This window comes from Rattus norvegicus, chromosome 1, assembly GCF_021556685.1.
Source record: "Rattus norvegicus strain SHRSP/BbbUtx chromosome 1, alternate assembly SHRSP_T2T, whole genome shotgun sequence".
Classification (NCBI taxonomy): domain Eukaryota; kingdom Metazoa; phylum Chordata; class Mammalia; order Rodentia; family Muridae; genus Rattus; species Rattus norvegicus.
The window spans coordinates 121,419,330-121,437,395 of NC_141534.1; the positions used below are offsets into that span (position 1 = coordinate 121,419,330).

The 18,066-nt window shown below is 43.1% G+C and overlaps 1 protein-coding gene and 2 non-coding genes across 3 annotated transcripts; 1 reads left to right on the plus strand and 2 right to left on the minus strand.

Annotated features, from left to right (window-relative positions):
* Positions 1–7,535: 7,535 nt before the first annotated feature.
* LOC134485394 (small nucleolar RNA SNORD115) lies at positions 7,536–7,613 on the minus strand. The gene has a single exon (XR_015656517.1). It is a non-coding gene; the product is annotated as a small nucleolar RNA SNORD115 (small nucleolar RNA).
* A 1,761-nt stretch (positions 7,614–9,374) lies between these two features.
* Positions 9,375–9,452, minus strand: LOC134485385 (small nucleolar RNA SNORD115). Its single transcript, XR_015656503.1, has one exon. It is a non-coding gene; the product is annotated as a small nucleolar RNA SNORD115 (small nucleolar RNA).
* A 1,876-nt stretch (positions 9,453–11,328) lies between these two features.
* Positions 11,329–17,069, plus strand: LOC148007370 (igE-binding protein-like). Its single transcript, XM_087603580.1, has 3 exons — positions 11,329–11,446; positions 11,551–12,513; positions 16,867–17,069. The coding sequence occupies exons 1-3, from the start codon at positions 11,329–11,331 to the stop codon at positions 17,067–17,069; spliced, it is 1,284 nt and encodes a 427-aa protein (XP_087459706.1).
* The last annotated feature ends 997 nt before the right edge of the window (positions 17,070–18,066 follow it).

Genomic DNA, 18,066 nt, shown 5'->3' on the forward strand with positions numbered 1-18,066 from the left:
TGTGTCTCTCAGGAGCGATCTACATCCGGCTCCTGTCGGTCTGCACTTCTTTGCTCATCCATCTTGTCTAATTGGGTGGCTGTATATGTATGGGCCACATGTGGGGCAGGCTCTGAATGGGTGTTCCTTCAGTCTCTGTTTTAATCTTTGCCTCTCCCTTCCCTGCCAAGGGTATTCTTTTTCCTCATTTAGAGAAGGAGTGAAGCATTCACATTTTGATCATCCGTCTTGAGTTTCGTTTGATCTAGGGATCTAGGGTAATTCAAGCATTTGGGCTAATAGCCACTTATCAATGAGTGCATACCATGTATGTCTTTCTGTGATTGGGTTAGCTCACTCAGGATGATATTTTCCAGTTCCAACCATTTGCCTACGAATTTCATAAACTCATTGTTTTTGATAGCTGAGTAATATTCCATTGTGTAGATGTACCACATTTTCTGTATCCATTCCTCTGTTGAAGGGCATCTGGGTTCTTTCCATTTTCTGGCTATTATAAATAAGGCTGCGATGAACATAGTGGAGCATGTGTCTCTTTTATATGTTGAGGCATCTTTTGGGTATATGCCCAAGAGAGGTATAGCTGGATCCTCAGGCAGTTCAATGTCCAATTTTCTGAGGAACCTCCAGACTGATTTCCAGAATGGTTTTACCAGTCTGCAATCCCACCAACAATGGAGGAGTGTTCCTCTTTCTCCACATCCTCGCCAGCATCTGCTGTCACCTGAGTTTTTGATCTTAGCCATTCTCACTGGTGTGAGGTGAAATCTCAGGGTTGTTTTGATTTGCATTTCCCTTATGACTAAAGATGTTGAACATTTCTTTAGGTGTTTCTCAGACATTCGGCATTCCTCAGCTGTGAATTCTTTGTTTAGCTCTGAACCCCATTTTTTAATAGGGTTATTTGTTTCCCTGCGGTCTAACTTCTTGAGTTCTTTGTATATTTTGGATATAAGGCCTCTATCTGTTGTAGGATTGGTAAAGATCTTTTCCCAATCTGTTGGTTGCCGTTTTGTCCTTACCACAGTGTCCTTTGCCTTACAGAAGCTTTGCAGTTTTATGAGATCCCATTTGTCGATTCTTGATCTTAGAGCATAAGCCATTGGTGTTTTGTTCAGGAAATTTTTTCCAGTGCCCATGTGTTTCAGATGCTTCCCTAGTTTTTCTTCTATTAGTTTGAGTGTGTCTTGTTTGATGTGGAGGTCCTTGATCCACTTGGACTTAAGCTTTGTACAGGGTGATAAGGATGGATCGATCTGCATTCTTCTACATGTTGCCCTCCAGTTGAACCAGCACCATTTGCTGAATATGCTATCTTTTTTCCATTGGATGGTTTTGGCTCCTTTGTCAAAAATCAAGTGACCATAGGTGTGTGGGTTCATTTCTGGGTCTTCAATTCTATTCCATTGGTATATCTGTCTGTCTCTGTACCAATACCATGCAGTTTTTATCACTATTGCTCTGTAATACTGCTTGAGTTCAGGGATAGTGATTCCCCCTGAAGTCCTTTTATTGTTGAGGATAGCTTTAGCTATCCTGGGTTTTTTGTTATTCCAGATGAATTTGCAAATTGTTCTGTCTAACTCTTAGAAGAAATGGATTGGTATTTTGATGGGGATTGCATTGAATCTGTAGATTGCTTTTGGTCAAATGGCCATTTTTACTATATTAATCCCGCCAATCCATGAGCATGGGAGATCTTTCCATCTTCTGAGGTCTTCTTCAATTTCTTTCCTCAGTGTCTTGAAGTTCTTATTGTACAGATCTTTTACTTGCTTGGTTAAAGTCACACCGAGGTACTTTATATTATTTGGGTCTATTATGAAGGGTGTCGTTTCCCTAATTTCTCTCTCGGCTTGTTTCTCTTTTGTATAGAGGAAGGCAACTGATTTATTTGAGTTAATTTTATACCCAGCCACATTGCTGAAGTTGTTTATCAGCTTTAGTAGTTCACTTGTGGAACTTTTTGGATCACTTAAATATACTATCATGTCATCTGCAAATAGTGATATTTGGACCTCTTCTTTTCCGATCTGTATCCCCTTGATCTCCTTTTGTTGTCTGATTGCTCTGGCTAGAACTTCAAGAACTATATTGAATAAGTAGGGAGAGAGTGGGCAGCCTTGTCTAGTCCCTGATTTTAGTGGGATTGCTTCAAGTTTCTCTCCATTTAGTTTAATGTTAGCAACTTGTTTGCTGTATATGGCTTTTACTATGTTTAGGTATGGGCCTTGAATTCCTATTCTTTCCAGGACTTTTATCATGAAGGGGTGTTGAATTTTGTCAAATGCTTTCTCGGCATCTAATGAAATAATCATGTGGTTTTGTTCTTTCAGTTTGTTTATATGATGGATCACGTTGATGGTTTTCCGTATATTAAACCATCCCTGCATGCCTGGGATGAAGCCTACTTGATCATGATGGATGATTGTTTTGATGTGCTCTTGAATTCGGTTTGCCAGAATTTTATTGAGTATTTTTGCGTCGATATTCATAAGGGAAATTGGTCTGAAGTTCTCTTTCTTTGTTGTGTCTTTGTGTGGTTTAGGTATAAGAGTAATTGTGGCTTCGTAGAAGGAATTTGGTAGTGCTCCATCTGTTTCAATTTTGTGAAATAGTTTGGATAATATTGGTATGAGGTCTTCTATGAAGGTTTGATAGAATTCTGCACTAAACCCTTTCTGGACCTGGGCTCTTTTTGGTTGGGAGACCTTTAATGACTGCTTCTATTTCCTTAGGAGTTATGGGGTGGTTTAACTGGTTTATCTGTTCCTGATTTAACTTCGATACCTGGTATCTGTCTAGGAAATTGTTCATTTCCTGAAGATTTTCAAGTTTTGTTGAATATAGGTTTTTATAGTAAGATCTGATGATTTTTTGAATTTCCTCTGAATCTGTAGTTATGTCTCCCTTTTCATTTCTGATATTGTTAATTTGGACGCACTCTCTGTGTCCTCTCGTTAGTCTGGCTAAGGGTTTATCTATCTTGTTGATTTTCTCAAAGAACCAACTTTTGGTTCTGTTGATTCTTTCTATGGTCCTTTTTGTCTCTACTTGGTTGATTTCAGCTTTGAGTTTGATTATTTCCTGCCTTCTACTCCTCCTCGGTGTATTTGCTTCTTTTTGTTCTAGAGCTTTTAGGTGTGCTGTCAAGCTGCTGACATATGCTCTTTGCTGTTTCTTTCTGCAGGCACTCAGCGCTATGAGTTTTCCTCTTAGCACAGCTTTCATTCTTTCCCATATGTTTGGGTATGTTGTATCTTCATTTTCATTAAATTCTAAAAAGTTTTTAATTTCTTTCTTTATTTCTTTCTTGACCAGGTTATCATTGAGTAGAGCATTGTTCAATTTCCACGTATATGTGGGCATTCTTCCCTTATTGTTATTGAAGACCAGTTTTAGGCCATGGTGGTCCGATAGCACGCATGGGATTATTTCTATCTTTCTGTACCTGTTGAGGCCCGTTTTTTTGACCAATTATATGGTCAATTTTGGAGAAAGTACCATGAGGAGCTGAGAAGAAGGTATATCCTTTTGCTTTAGGATAGAATGTTCTATAAATATCCGTTAAGTCCATTTGGCTCATGACTTCTCTTAGTCTGTCGACATCACTGTTTAATTTCTGTTTCCATGATCTGTCCATTGATGAGAGTGGGGTGTTGATATCTCCCACTATTACTGTGTGAGGTGCAATGTGTGTTTTGAGCTTTAGTAAGGTTTCTTTTACGTATATAGGTGCCCTTGTATTTGGGGCCTAGATATTTAGTTCATCTTGGTGGATTTTTCCTTTGATGGATATTAAGTGTCCTTCCTTATCTTTTTTGATGAGTTTTAGTTGGAAATTGATTTTATTTGATATTAGAATGGCTACTCCAGCTTGCTTCTTCTGACCATTTGCTTGGAAAGTTGTTTTCCAGCCTTTCACTCTGAGGTAGTGTCTGTCTTTGTGTCTGAGGTGTGTTTCCTGTAGGCAGCAGAATGCAGGGTCCTCGTTGCGTATCCAGTTTGTTAATCTATGTCTTTTTATTGTGGAGTTGAGGCCATTGATATTGAGAGATATTAAGGAATAGTGATTATTGCTTCCCGTTATATTCATATTTGGATGTGAGGTTATGTTTGTGTGCTTTCATTCTCTTTGTTTTGTTGCCGAGACGATTAGTTTCTTTCTTCTTCTAGGGTATAGCTTGCCTCCTTATGTTGGGCTTTACCATTTATTATCCTTTGTAGTGCTGGATTAGTAGAAAGATATTGTGTAAATTTGGTTTTGTCATGGAATATCTTGGTTTCTCCATCAATGTTAATTGAGAGTTTTGCTGGATACAGTAACCTGGGCTGTCATTTGTGTTCTCTTAGGGTCTGTATGACATCAGTCCAGGATCTTCTGGCCTTTATAGTTTCTGGCGAGAAGTCTGGTGTGATTCTGATAGGTCTGCCTTTATATGTTACTTGACCTTTTTCCCTTACTGCTTTTAATATTCTTTCTTTATTTTGTGCGTTTGGTGTTTTGACAATTATGTGACGGGAGGTGTTTCTTTTCTGGTCCAATCTATTTGGAATTCTATAGGCTTCTTGTATGTCTATGGGTATCTCTTTTTTAGGTTAGGGAAGTTTTCTTCTATGATTTTGTTGAAGATATTTACTGGTCCTTTGAGCTGTGAGTCTTCACTCTCTTCTATACCTATTATCCTTAGGTTTGATCTTCTCATTGAGTCCTGGATTTCCTGTATGTTTTGGACCAGTAGCTTTTTCTTCTTTACATTATCTTTGACAGTTGAGTCAATGATTTCTATGGAATCTTCTGCTCCTGAGATTCTCTCTTCCATCTCTTGTATTCTGTTGGTGAAGCTTGTATCTACAGCTCCTTGTCTCTTCTTTTGGTTTTCTATATCCAGGGTTGTTTCCATGTGTTCTTTCTTGATTGCTTCTATTTCCATTTTTAATTCCTTCAACTGTTTGATTGTGTTTTCCTGGAATTCTTTCAGGGATTTTTGTGTCTCCTCTCTATGGGCTTCTACTTGTTTATTTATGTTTTCCTGGAATTCTTTCAGGGATTTTTGCGATTCTTTCAGGCATTTTTGCGATTCCTCTCTGTAGGCTACTAGTTGTTCTCTAAGGGAGTTCTTCACGTCTTTCTTGAAGTCCTCCAGCATCATGATCAAAAATGATTTTGAAACTAGATCTTGCTTTTCTGGTGTGTTTGGATATTCCATGTTTGTTTTGATGGGAGAATTGGGTTCCGACGGTGCCATGTAGTCTTGGTTTCTGTTGCTTGTGTTCCTGCGCTTGCCTCTCGCCATCAGATTATCTCTAGTGTTACGTTGTTCTGCTATTTCTGACAGTGGCTAGACTGTCCTATAAGACTGTGTGTCAGGAGTGCTGTAGACCTGTTTTCCTCTCTTTCAGTCAGTTATGGGGGCAGAGTATTCTGCTTTTGGGCGTGTAGTTTTTCCTCTCTACAGGTCTTCAGCTGTTCCTGTGGGCCTGTGTCTTGAGTTCACCAGGCAGCTTTCTTGCAGCAGAAAAGTTGGTCTTACCTGTGGTCCCGAGGCTCAAGTTCGCTCGTGGGGTGCTGCCCAGGGGCTGTCTGCAGCGGCAGCAACCAGGAAGACCTGTGCTGCCTCTTCCGGGAGCTTCAGTGCACCAGGGTTCTAGATGGTCTTTGGCTTTTTCCTCTGGCGTCCGAGATGTGTGTGCAGAGAGCAGTCTCTTCTGGTTTCCCAGGCTTGTCTGCCTCTCTGAAGGTTCAGCTCCTCCTCCCACGGGATTTGGGTGCAGAGAACTGTTTATCTGGTCTGTTTCCCTCAGGTTTCGGCGGTGTCTCAGCCAGGGGTCCTGCCGCCCTGGGCCCTCCCCCACGGGAGCCCAGAGGCCTTATACAGTTTCCTCTTGGGCCAGGGATGTGGGCAGGGGTGAGCAGTGTTGGTGGTCTCTTCCGCTCTGCAGCCTCAGGAGTGCCCACCTGACCAAGTGGTTGGGTCTCTCTCTCACAGAGTCTGGAGGCAGAGAGCTGCTGCAGCCCAGGATCCGCGGGTGTGGGACTTCCGGTAAGCACAGAACGTGCCCGGTCCTAGAGGAATTCTGCTTCCGTGTGTCCCAAGCTCACCAGGCAGCTTTCTTGCAGCAGAAAAGTTGGTCTTACCTGTGGTCCCGAGGCTCAAGTTCGCTGGTGGGGTGCTGCCCACGGGCTCTCTGCAGTGGCAGCAACCAGGAAGACCGCGTTTCTTTTTTTTTTTTTTTTTTTTTTTTTCGGAGCTGGGGACCGAACTCAGGGCCTTGCGCTTCCTAGGCAAGCGCTCTACCACTGAGCTAAACCCCCAGCCCCGGAAGACCGCGTTTCAAATTTTATGTGCTAGGCTGTGTTCATTCCTCCCCATTTCCATACCGCGTGGGAAGAATCAGTTCCCACAGCTCGTAAGTGAATGTTGAAGAGAATCCATTGCGCAGAAGAAAGCGAGAAGTATTTTGGCCATGAATCCCTGAATGTTAGCACTCAGTGATTTCCATGTGAACAAACTGAGAATGTGACCAAAATTCGTGTGACTAGATCAGTTGGTGTTTGCAAGTATCCCATTGACACCATGTTCCTCTGTCCCAAGAGCTCCAGAAACCATCTCCTTGATAGAATTTGTTTTCTGATGAATACTGAAGTAAACTTTAGTAAGATCAAGGATGAAGCAGTGTGATGACACATAGAAGGAAATTGGTAGCCAAAGCCACACCTTCAACTTCAATATCCCGTACTGGCTAGGTTCCCTGTGGCCTGAGAGTTACATGAAAAATTTCGCCAAGCTCTCTTTGGGGGAATAATTCTTGGAGTGTCTTTTGATGCAGAAAATTTATCGCCAATTTCTACATCTCTAAACTAAAGTCTTATTCCAGGGTTACCCTTGCCATTGGAAATCGATCTCCGTGCACCAGCTTGGATTTGTGACCTGTTGTGGACTGAAATTTCTCGAAATTCAAAAGGTATATTCATATTCCAGATCCCTCCTTTTGTGTAGATTGTATCATCAAGGATCTCTTCCAAGAAATTCAATTTTATGGCAGTATGAACTACAGGTATAAAGGAATTTCTCTACATTTTTAATTGTGCAGTTCAAAGGGACAGAACATACTGAGAAGTGAAATTCATTTCTGACTGGTATTGCATTATTTTTAATTAAAAAACCTTTGATGGGCTGAATTTATTAGTCAAAATCTGAGGAATATCTTATAAGAAATTCAATCGATTAATCGTGATCTTTTCACTCACCTGGGAATAGTGATCCACTGGACCGCAGGGGTGATGCCTGGTGACTGCAAGACATCAGAGCAGAGAGGGTAATGATGACTGGGATGGTGTTGCAGACTTGCACACAAGCAGATTATGAGACTAGGTGCTAGTTGGCAGGCAGTGTTTGCCAGCACAGTTGCACTAAGATTGTCCAGGTTCCCACAGATGAGAAAGAGCACAAGGCCATCAGAGCAGCTCAGATGAGTCCCGCAAGTGGTCTACAAATAGACAAAGTAGTGCTTGTAAACCTGGCTCCCTGGTTGGGCCTCAGCGTAATCCTATTGAGCATGATTTTTATGTCATCATTCTGTTCTTGACATTCTGTTTTCATCATTGACCAAGACACAGGCAGGACACAACTGTCAATAATGCAATTTCACCTGCACCATGGCTTACCTGGGCTGCCAACACTGCCTCAGAAATTGAATCCTCACTTGCAAGTGCAGAGGATACAAGGGCACAGCACTCTTGTGTTGAATAAGGGGAGACCTAGCTTGAATTTGAAGACTGTCCTCTCTAAAAAGGAAAGAGCAAGATATGACGGCAATTGTATCCCTTCAGCTCATACAATCTTGTTAATTTTAAGGAGACTGTTTCATACGTCTAATGTATGATGCCACTGAGCCGAATCAGTCTTGCAACTTCCACTTCCATGCTGACATTCGCATTACATGGAAAGTTACTTCACTAAGAGATCATTAAGGTCAATAGTTACCCAAAACCGAACCCTTGAGGAAGGGGATCACACAGGCTCTTGATCACTTACACTGATCAAATCTTTCAATTGCTAAACATTGTCAGAAACCAAGACAAAAGTGAAGTTCCTTGGGTAATATGGGGAGGACAATACATGAACAGTTACATATACATTAATCAAATTTTCATGAGACTTGTGCGTTTCAAATTTTATGTGCTAGGCTGTGTTCATTACTCCCCATTTCCTTACTGCATGGTAACAATCAGTTCCCACAGCTGGTATGTGAATGCTGAAGAGAATCTTTTGCCCAGAAGTAAAGCGACATGTATTTTGGCCATGAATCCCTGATTGTTAGCCTCAGTGATTGCCATGTGATCAAACTGAGAATGTGACCAAAATTTGTGTGACTAGATAAGTTGGTGTTTGCAAGTATCCCATTGACATCACGTTCTTCTCTCCCAACAGTTCCAAAAACCATCTCGTTGATAGCATTTGTTTTCTGAAGAATACTGAAGTAAACTTTAGTAAGATCAAGGATGAAGCAGTGTGAGTACACATGGAAGGGAATTGGTAGCCAAAGCCACACCTTCAACTTCAATCTCCCGTACTGGCTAGGTTCCCTGTGGCATGAGAGTTACATGAAAAATTTTGCCAAGCTCTCTTGGGGGAATAATTCTTGGAGTGTCTTTTGATGCAGAAAATTTATCACCAATTTCTACATCTCTAAACTAAATTCTTATTCCTGGGTTCCCATTGCCATTGGAAATCGATCACCATGCACCAGCTTGGATTTGTGAGCCTGTGTGTGGACTGAAATTTCTCGAAATTCAAAAGGTATATTCATATTCCAGATCACTCCTTTTGTGTAGATTGTATCATCTAGGATCTCGTCCAAGAAATACAATTTTATGGCTGTATGAACTACAGGTAGAAAGGAATTTCTCTACATTTTTAATTGTGCAGTTCAAAGCGACAGAACATACTGAGAAGTGAAATTTATTTCTGACTTGTATTGCATTATTTATAATTAAGAAACCTTTGATGAGCTGTAATTATTGGTCAAAAGACTGAGGAATATCTTATAAGAAGTTCAATCCATTAATCGTGATCATTTCACTCACCTGGGAATAGTGATCCACTGGACAGCAGGGGTGATGCCAGGTGACTGCAAGACATCAGAGCAGAGAGGGTAATGATGACAGGGTTGGTGTTGCAGACTTGCACACAAGCAGATTATGAGACTAGGTGCTAGTTGGCAGGCAGTGTTTGCCAGCACACTTGCACTAAGATTGTCCAGGTTCCCACAGAGGGGAAAGAGCACAAGGGCAACAGAGCAGCTCAGATGAGTCCCACAAGTTGTCCTCAAAGAGACAAAGTAGTGCTTGTAATCCTGGCTCCCTGGTTGGGCCTCAGCGTAATCCTATTGAGCATGATTTTTATGTCATCATCCTGTTCTTGACTTTCTGTAGTCATCATTGACCCAGGCACAGGCAGGACACAACTGTCACTAATTTAATTTCACCTGCACCATGGCTTACCTGGGCTGCCAACACTGCCTCAGAATTTGAATCCTCACTTGCAAGTGCAGAGGATACAAGGGCACAGCGCTCTTTTGTGGAATAAGGAGAGACCAAGCTTGAATTTAAAGTCTGTCCTCTCTAAAAAGGAAAGAGCAAGATGTTTTCGTAATTGTATCCCTTCATTTCATACAATCATGTTAATTTAAAGCAGACTGTATAAGAAGGCTAAAGTATGATGCCACTGAGTAGAATCACTTATTCAGTCCCACTTCCATGCTGACATTCCCAACACCCTGGGAAGTTACTTCTCTAAGAGATCATTAGGTCAATAGGTACCCAAAACCAAATCATTGATGAAGGGGATGACACATGCTCTGGATCAGTTACACCAATCAAATCTTTCAATTGCTAAACATCCTGAGAAACCAAGGCAAAGGTGAAGTTCCCTGAGTAATATGGGGAGAACAATTCACGAGCAGTTACATATACGTTAATCAAATTTTCAAGAGACTTGTGCATTTCAAATTTTATGTGCCGAGCTATGTTCATTCCTGCCCATTTCCGTACTGCATGGTAACATTCAGTTCCCACAGCTGGTTAGTGAATGGTGAAGAGAATCCGTTGCAAAGAAGAAAGCAACAAGTATTTTGGCCATGAATCCCTGATTGTTAGCACCCAGTGATTGCCATGTGATCAAACTGAGAATGTGACCAAAATTTGTGTGACTACATCAGTTGGTGTTTGCAAGTATCCCATTGACATCACGTTCGTCTGTCCCAAGAGCTCCAGAAAACATCTCCTTGATAGCTTTTTTTTTCTGATGAATACTGAAGTCAACTTTAGTAAGATCAAGGATGAATCAGTGTGAGTATACATGGAAGGGAATTGGTAGCAAAAGCCACGACTTCAACTTCAATCTCCCCTTCTGGCTAGGTTCCCTGTGGCCTGAGAGTTACATGAAAAATTTCGACAGGCTCTCTTTGGGGTTATGATTCTTGGAGTGTCTTTTGATGCAGAAAATTTATCGCCAATTTCTACATCTCTAAAGTAAAGTCTTATTCCTGGGTTCCCCTTGCCATTGGAAATTGATCTCTGCGCACCAACTTGGATTTGTGAGCCTGTGTGTGGACTGAAACTTCTCGAAATTCAAATGTATATTCATATTCCAGATCCCTCCTTTTGTGTAGATAGTATCATCTAGGATCTCTTCCAAGAAATTCAATTTTATGGCTGTATGAACTACAGGTAGAATGGAATTTCTCTACATTTTTAATTGTGCAGTTCAAAGGGACAGAACATACTGAGAAGTGGAATTCATTTCTGACTGGTATTGCATATTTATAAATAAGAAACCTTTGATGGGCTGAAATTATTGTTCAAATGTAGAGAGCGGCGCGGCGAAACAAAGAGGGCGCTGACATCCAGCCTTGTCTGCATATAAACGACTTACTGTGCATGTGCAGGCTTGTCCCCTTGCTAGGGCTCCCTCTAGTGGTGAACAGCGGTACTGCACATGTGCAGTTTATGCACCAGGTGTTAGTTGACCGTTAATATGCTAATGAGATGATTCATTCTCCGCCAATCCCTGGAGAACAAGTAGTTGGGTGATCCAAGCCCCACCAGTCCCTGAGAGATAATTAGCATACTGTTGTCTATATAAGCCGAGCAATTTTGCTGCTCGGTGTCCCTGTTCAGAAGAGCTGTAACACTGAGAAGAGCTGTAACACTAAGAAGAGCTGTAACACTGAGAAGAGCTGTAACACTGAGAAGAGCTGTAACATTAAGAAGAGCTGTAACACAGTAAAGGCTTGCTCGCAAAAGAATCCTGTTGCCACACGATGTTCTTACTGGCGGGACATTGGGCGCGCGACAAGTGGTGCCTATACCTGAGAACCAACAGTTCCGGTGCCGAGGCGACCCTTCAGTGTGCTGAAGAGGATTCAGAACTGCGAGAAGGTAAATTAAAAGGCAAGCTCCGAGAGGCATGCCCCTTTTTGGATTTAGTCTTGCCATGGAGGGATTGTTGCTTGTTTTTATAGTGACTGTTGTCTTCTTACTAGTTGTGTTAAAATGTGAGGACATAGTCAAGGCAGGACAGAACATTCAAGAGAGCATGTCAGAAACGGAGCAGAGTGAGAAATTAGGAGTGCGCAAAAAGGAAAAGGTTACTAAAACAAAAGTGAAAGAGATACAAAAGGCGGAAGAAATGCCGCTGGAGGAAAAAATAGGTGTACCCCGGAGGATGAAGTACAAGTCATCTGGAGAGGATACTTTGTATCCATTAAAAGAATCAGAAGCCTTAGAACTGACTGGTAGTGACTCTGAGCAAGAGTTGTCAGAGTCGGAGGAGGAGGAATTAAAGGAAGAGGCAGCCAGATATGAGGAAGAAAGATATGGGCCTAGGTGGAGAGCCACTGTGAAGAAACCGAAAGTTATTAATGCCTCGGTGGCCTCCACTCCCCCGCCTTATATAGAGGGGAAGTGTGAGTACTCTTTCTGTCCACCTGAAACACAGCGAGCACTTAGGCAAATGTTTCCTGTGTTTGAGGACGATGGCGTTCGTTCTCATCAGCCCCTAGAGCACAAGCAAGTTAAGCAACTGGCAGAGTCTGTTCGTGCCTGTGGGGTTACTGCTAATTTTACCATGTCACAGGTAGAAAGACTAGCAAGCATTGCCATGACTCCAGCAGACTGGCAATCTGTGACAAAGGCCTGTCTCCTTAGCATGGGACAGTATATTGAGTGGAAGGCATTGTGGCATGATGCTTGCCAAGCACAAGCACGTGCAAATGCAGCAGCAGGACAACCTGCCTGGACATTTGACATGTTAACTGGACAAGGGCAATGGGCCAATAATCAAACTGCCTTCCCCTTGGAGGTATATGCCCAGGTTGCTATTAGTGCTGTCAAGGCATGGAAAGCTCTAACTAACAGAGGAGAGGTGTCCGGGAACCTGACCAAGGTCATCCAAGGACCAAGTGAGCCTTTCTCAGATTTTGTGGCCCGCATGATGGAGGCTGCTGGTAGGATTTTTGGAGACCAAGACCAGGCCATGCCCTTAATAGAACAGTTAGTTTTTAAACAATGTACCAAAGAGTGCCGCAATGCAATCCTCCCCTGGAAATCTAAGGGGTTGCAGGCTTGGATGAAAGCCTGTAGGGAAATAGGAGGACCACTTACCAATACCGGTCTAGCCGCGGCTATATTACAAGGACAAAGGCGGCCTGGCCTCTCTAGCAGAGGCATCACGTGTTTCCAATGTGGAAAGCCCGGTCATATGAAAAGGGAGTGCAGGAATCAGAATCCTGGCTTTAATCCAAAGAAAGCCCCAGGACTGTGTCCAAAGTGTAAGAAAGGGAAACATTGGGCCAATGAGTGCAGGTCAGTAAAGGACATAACGGGGAAACCCTTGGATATGTCAAAAAACGTCCAACGGGGCCCCCGTCCTCAGGGCCCTCAAATATATGGGGCAACCAGCTCCCCAGTAACCTGGGCTCATCAAACTTCCCCAGGAGAGCCACTCCGGGTTCCGCAGGATTAGACTTCCGTGCCACCTCCAGAATCGTCCTAACCCCTCAAATGGGGGTGCAGCCTATCCCCTCTGACTTTCATGGCCCTTTACCACCCAATACAGTTGGGCTGCTTTTAGGACGCTCCTCTACTACTCTTAAAGGATTGGTGGTACATCCTGGGGTTATTAATCAAGATTATGAGGGCCAGTTGAAGATCATGTGCTCCTCCCCATGAGGTCTCTTCTCCATTTCCCCAGGTGACCGGATTGCACAATTGCTTGTTTTACCCAGTTATCACGCCCAGTTTAAATCGGGAAGTACAAAAAGAGGGAAGAAGGGTTTCGGCTCTACGGGCACTGATTCAGCATATCTTATGGTCTATTTACACGCTCGACCTACTCTGATCCTAACCATTGAAGGAAAGACATTTGAGGGAATTCTAGATACAGGGGCAGACAAAAGCATTATCTCCATTAAATGGTGGCCTACAAAATGGCCCATTACTCAATCTTCCCATTCATTACAAGGTTTAGGTTATGAAGCTAGTCCAACTATTAGCTCTAGGCCCTTAAAGTGGAAAGCCCCAGAAGGACAGGAGGGTAGTTTCGTCCCATATGTTCTTCCTTTACCTGTCAACTTATGGGGAAGAGATATTTTGGCTGAGTTAGGGCTTAAACTTATGAATGAGAATTCCCTACCAGCACAGAGAATGGTAAGGGATATGGGGTATGTCCCAGGAAAAGGCATTGGTAAGCATCACCAAGGAACTACAGAGCCAATTCAACCCACTGCAAAACCCGATCGTCACGATCTGGGTTTTTCTTAGGGGCCATTGAGGGGGCTATGCCCATACCGTGGATAACAGAGGAAGCTTTATGGGTTCCTCAATGGCCTCTCTCCTCTGAAAAGCTGGAGGCCGCTCACCAATTAGTAAAGGAACAGTTGCAATTAGGACATTTGGAACCTTCAAGCTCACCCTGGAATACTCCAATATTTGTTATAAAAAAGAAGTCAGCAAAATGGAGACTATTGCATGATCTTAGAGCAATTAATACACAAATGCAATTGTATGGATCAGTCCAACGCGGTCTTTTGCTTCTTTCTGCCTTTCCAAAGCAATGGGAGTTTATTATAATAGATATTAAGGATTGCTTTTTCTCTATTCCTTTACATCCTAAGGATAAAGAGAGGTTTGCCTTTACTCTGCCTGCAATAAATCATGTGGAGCCTGATGAGCGCTATCAATGGAAAGTCTTGCCCCAGGGGATGGCAAACAGCCCCACTATTTGTCAGTTATATGTACAACAGGCCCTGACCCCTGTCAGAGGGCAATATCCATCACTAACGATTCTTCATTACATGGATGATATACTCCTTTGTGGATCCAAACCTCAAGAGCTTGAGATAGCATATGCTGACTTAAGTAAACATTTCCAACAGTTTGGGCTAACTATAGCTACTGAAAAGGTTCAGAGATCGCTGATGGGCAAGTTTTTAGGAGCCGTTGTACATCCAGAAGTTATTACTCCACAAAAAAATTGAAATCAGGCGAGATCACCTACGAACCTTAAATGATTTTCAAAAACTTTTGGGAGATATTAATTGGCTACGGCCATTCCTGAAAATATCTACTGCTGAGTTAAAACCTTTGTTTGATATATTGAAAGGGGATCCGCAATTAACATCCCCGCGATCCCTGTCTATGGAGGCTGTAGAGGCCCTCCAAAAGGTGGAGAAGACTCTTTCTGAGGCTCAATTAGTAAGGATACAACCTGATGAACCTTTTGAGCTATGTGTTTTGCAAACTGCTAAATTACCCACTGCAGTGTTATGGCAGAATGGCCCCTTACTTTGGATTCACCCACAAGCCTCTCCGGCTAAAACCATAGAGTGGTACCCCTCAGCGGTGGCAAGATTGGCTATGAGAGGACTAAAAGTAGCTGTAACTCATTTTGGTAAACATCCAATAAAAATTGTTATACCCTATACTGCAGAACAGCTCCAAGTGCTGGCTGCTACAAATGATGACTGGGCAATACTTGTGTGCATCTTTTCAGGGGTGTTTGATAATCACTACCCCAGGCACCCCATTTTGACCTTTGCAAAATGTCATCCCCTTGTGTTTCCCCGGGTTACCAGCATGGAACCCCTTCAGGCAGGGGATATTGTTTATACGGATGGATCGAAAACTGGTTTGGGTAGTTATGTGCATGACGGTAAAGTGGTAACTAAGCAATTTACCCCTAATTCCCCTCAATTAGTTGAGTGTCAGATTGTATTGGAAGTGCTCCGAGTGTTCCCTAGTCCATTAAGTATTGTTTCAGATTCCTCCTATGTGGTTAATTCAGTTAAATCTTTAGAAGTTGCGGGAATGATTAGAACCACTAGTACAGTGGCTTCCATGTTTCTGGAGATCCAGCAGGAGTTACTATCTCGGCATTCCCCTTTTTTCATCACCCATATAAGGGCTCATTCAGGGTTGCCTGGCCCAATGCCTCATGGGAATAACCTGGCCGATTTGGCTACTAGAGCCACTACGTTTGCTGTGCTGACTCCTGTGGAAGCTGCCACCCAGTTCCATTCTTTATTTCATGTTACTGCTGAGACCTTACGCAGACGTTTTCCTATTTCTAGAGCAGAGGCCAGAAAAATAGTGCTTCGCTGCGGTTATTGCAGTGCGTTTATTACCACCCCACCTGTGGGCATTTATCCCCGTGGCCTTCGACCCCTGCAGGTTTGGCAGATGGATGTTACCCATGTCCCTGCCTTTGGAAAATTAAAGTATGTGCATGTTTCCATCGATACATGCTCCGGGGTCATAGTTGCTTCTCCCTTGTCTGGGGAAAAGGCCTCTCATGTCATTGCCCACTGTCTTGAGGCTTGGAGTGCTTGGGGTCTTCCTAGGCTGCTCAAGACCGACAATGGCCCTGCTTATACTTCAGAAAAGTTTAAACATTTCTGCAATCAGATGGGTGTTGCACACCTGACAGGACTTCCTTATAATCCTCAAGGCCAAGGAATCATTGAACGTGCCCATCGCACATTAAAGGCTTATTTAAATAAACAAAAAGGGGGAATTGGTGAGGTGCCGCCAACCCCCAAGGTTGCCATCTCCACTGCACTTCTTACTTTAAATTTCTTAAATTTAGACGCCCATGACTATTCGGCGGCAGAACGCCATGGGCAGTGGCCTATCCCACCCAAGGATCAGGTGAAGTGGAAGGATGTACTCACTGGAGAATGGAAAGGCCCGGATCCTATTCTAATACGATCCAGGGGAGCGATTTGTGTTTTTCCGAAAAATCAAGAAAATCCAATTTGGGTACCTGAGCGTTTGACTCGAAAACTGCTTTCTGCTCTTCCTGAAGATGAGACTACGAACCCTACTATTACTACTGGGAATGGTAATACAGGTTAATTCGCTCACCCTGTGGGCTATTGCCAGATCCTGGCCAGTACCCATGCCAGTTCATAGCAATTCTACTGTTTTGAGAATAAGACTGACAAGCATAATCTCTGGCCTTGGTTTCGATGGGTGCTGTCCAATGAGCAAGGGTTATATACATCCCTGACCCCCTTTGCTAGGTTGATGGGAGAGAACTTCGTGCTGTATAATGTTTCAGCTACCAGAAAAAGGTGATACCAGGTTGATTAATATTCAATATAATAACCTCTTGGTAAATAATACTGCCACTAGTACTTCAGTATGTGCTAGATCACCTTTTTTTCTGATAAGCACTAATGTAAGCAGTGGTGCTTTAAATTGTAATAGCTCTGATGTAGTCTGCTATTTAGCTGAATGCTGGGATGGCACCAATGACACCGCAGTGATGGTTAAGATTCCCTCCTTTGTGCCAATCCCAGTGGAGGCAAACCCAGATAGCTTTCCTATTCTTAATTTGCTGAGAGCCAAAAGAGATTTTGGAATAATGGCAGCCATAATTTCAGCCATTCTGCTGTCTGCTGCCACAGCTACCACAGCTGCAATCGCTATGACCAATCAAATACAGACGGCTGAGAATGTCAATCAGAACTGCAGTGGCACTAGAGATACAAGAAGAATTTAATACCTATTTGGCATCTGGCCTTCTATTAGCCAATCAAAGGATAGATTTAGTTCAAGAACAATTGAAGCACTGTAGCATATGACACAGCTGTCTTGTGTTTCCTCCCTTCGAGGTTTATGCATTATTCTTTTGTGAGCTAACTTTTCTCAGAATTTTCAACAGAACAAAGAAATCTCAAATTATCTGAAAGGAAACTGGTCCATGAAAGCAGAGCAACTATCAAGACAATTGCTGATGCAGATTGCTGTCCTCAACAGCACTAGGCTGGACCCCATCACAGTTGAAGACTTTACCTCATGGATTACCAATGCTTTCTCCCTTGTTAAGGAGTGGGCGGGCATGTTTGTCCTGGGGAGCTATTGTCCTCCTGGGATGCAGAGTAGGTCTCTGGCTTATTGGCTGTTTAAAAAGAGAACATGCCAGACACAAAGTGGTTGTTTACCAGGCTATGACCACCATTAAAAAGGGTACTTCTCCCAACATATGGCTGGCCTCTTTGAAAGATCAAGAATTCGCCCTAGATCATTTTTGTCACAGTCATGTGGAGTCATTGTATCCAGGGACGGGCAACTTTCCTCGAACTCGGACCAACCTAAGACACGGGGCCTGGTGGCGATAGGGTAACTCTATGACGGGTAAGGACGAGTTTGGATGAGAACGACCTAAGACAGGAGCAATGACAAGATTGACATGACACCCAGAACTAGACCAGTCATTTTATTAAACAAAAAAGGGGGAGATGTAGAGAGCGGCACGGCGAAACAAAGATGGCGCCGACATCCAGCCTTGTCTGGATATAAACGACTTACTGCGCATGTGCAGGCTTGTCCCCTTGCTAGGGCTCCCTCTAGTGGTGAACAGCGGTACTGCACATGTGCGGTTTATGCACCAGGTGTTAGTTGACCGTTAATATGCTAATGAGACGATTCATTCTCCGCCAATCCCTGGAGAACAAGTAGTGGGGTGATCCAAGCCCCACCAATCCCTGAGAGATAAT

Coding starts and splice junctions, on each gene's coding strand:
- LOC148007370 (XM_087603580.1), top strand. CDS start 11,329: ATGTTCTTACTGGCGGGACATTGGGCGCGCGACAAGTGGTGCCTATAC. Junction 11,447..11,550: donor GGATTCAGAACTGCGAGAAG/GTAAATTAAAAG, acceptor TCTTCTTACTAG/TTGTGTTAAAATGTGAGGAC. Junction 12,514..16,866: donor CCGCATGATGGAGGCTGCTG/GTAGGATTTTTG, acceptor TGCCAATCCCAG/TGGAGGCAAACCCAGATAGC.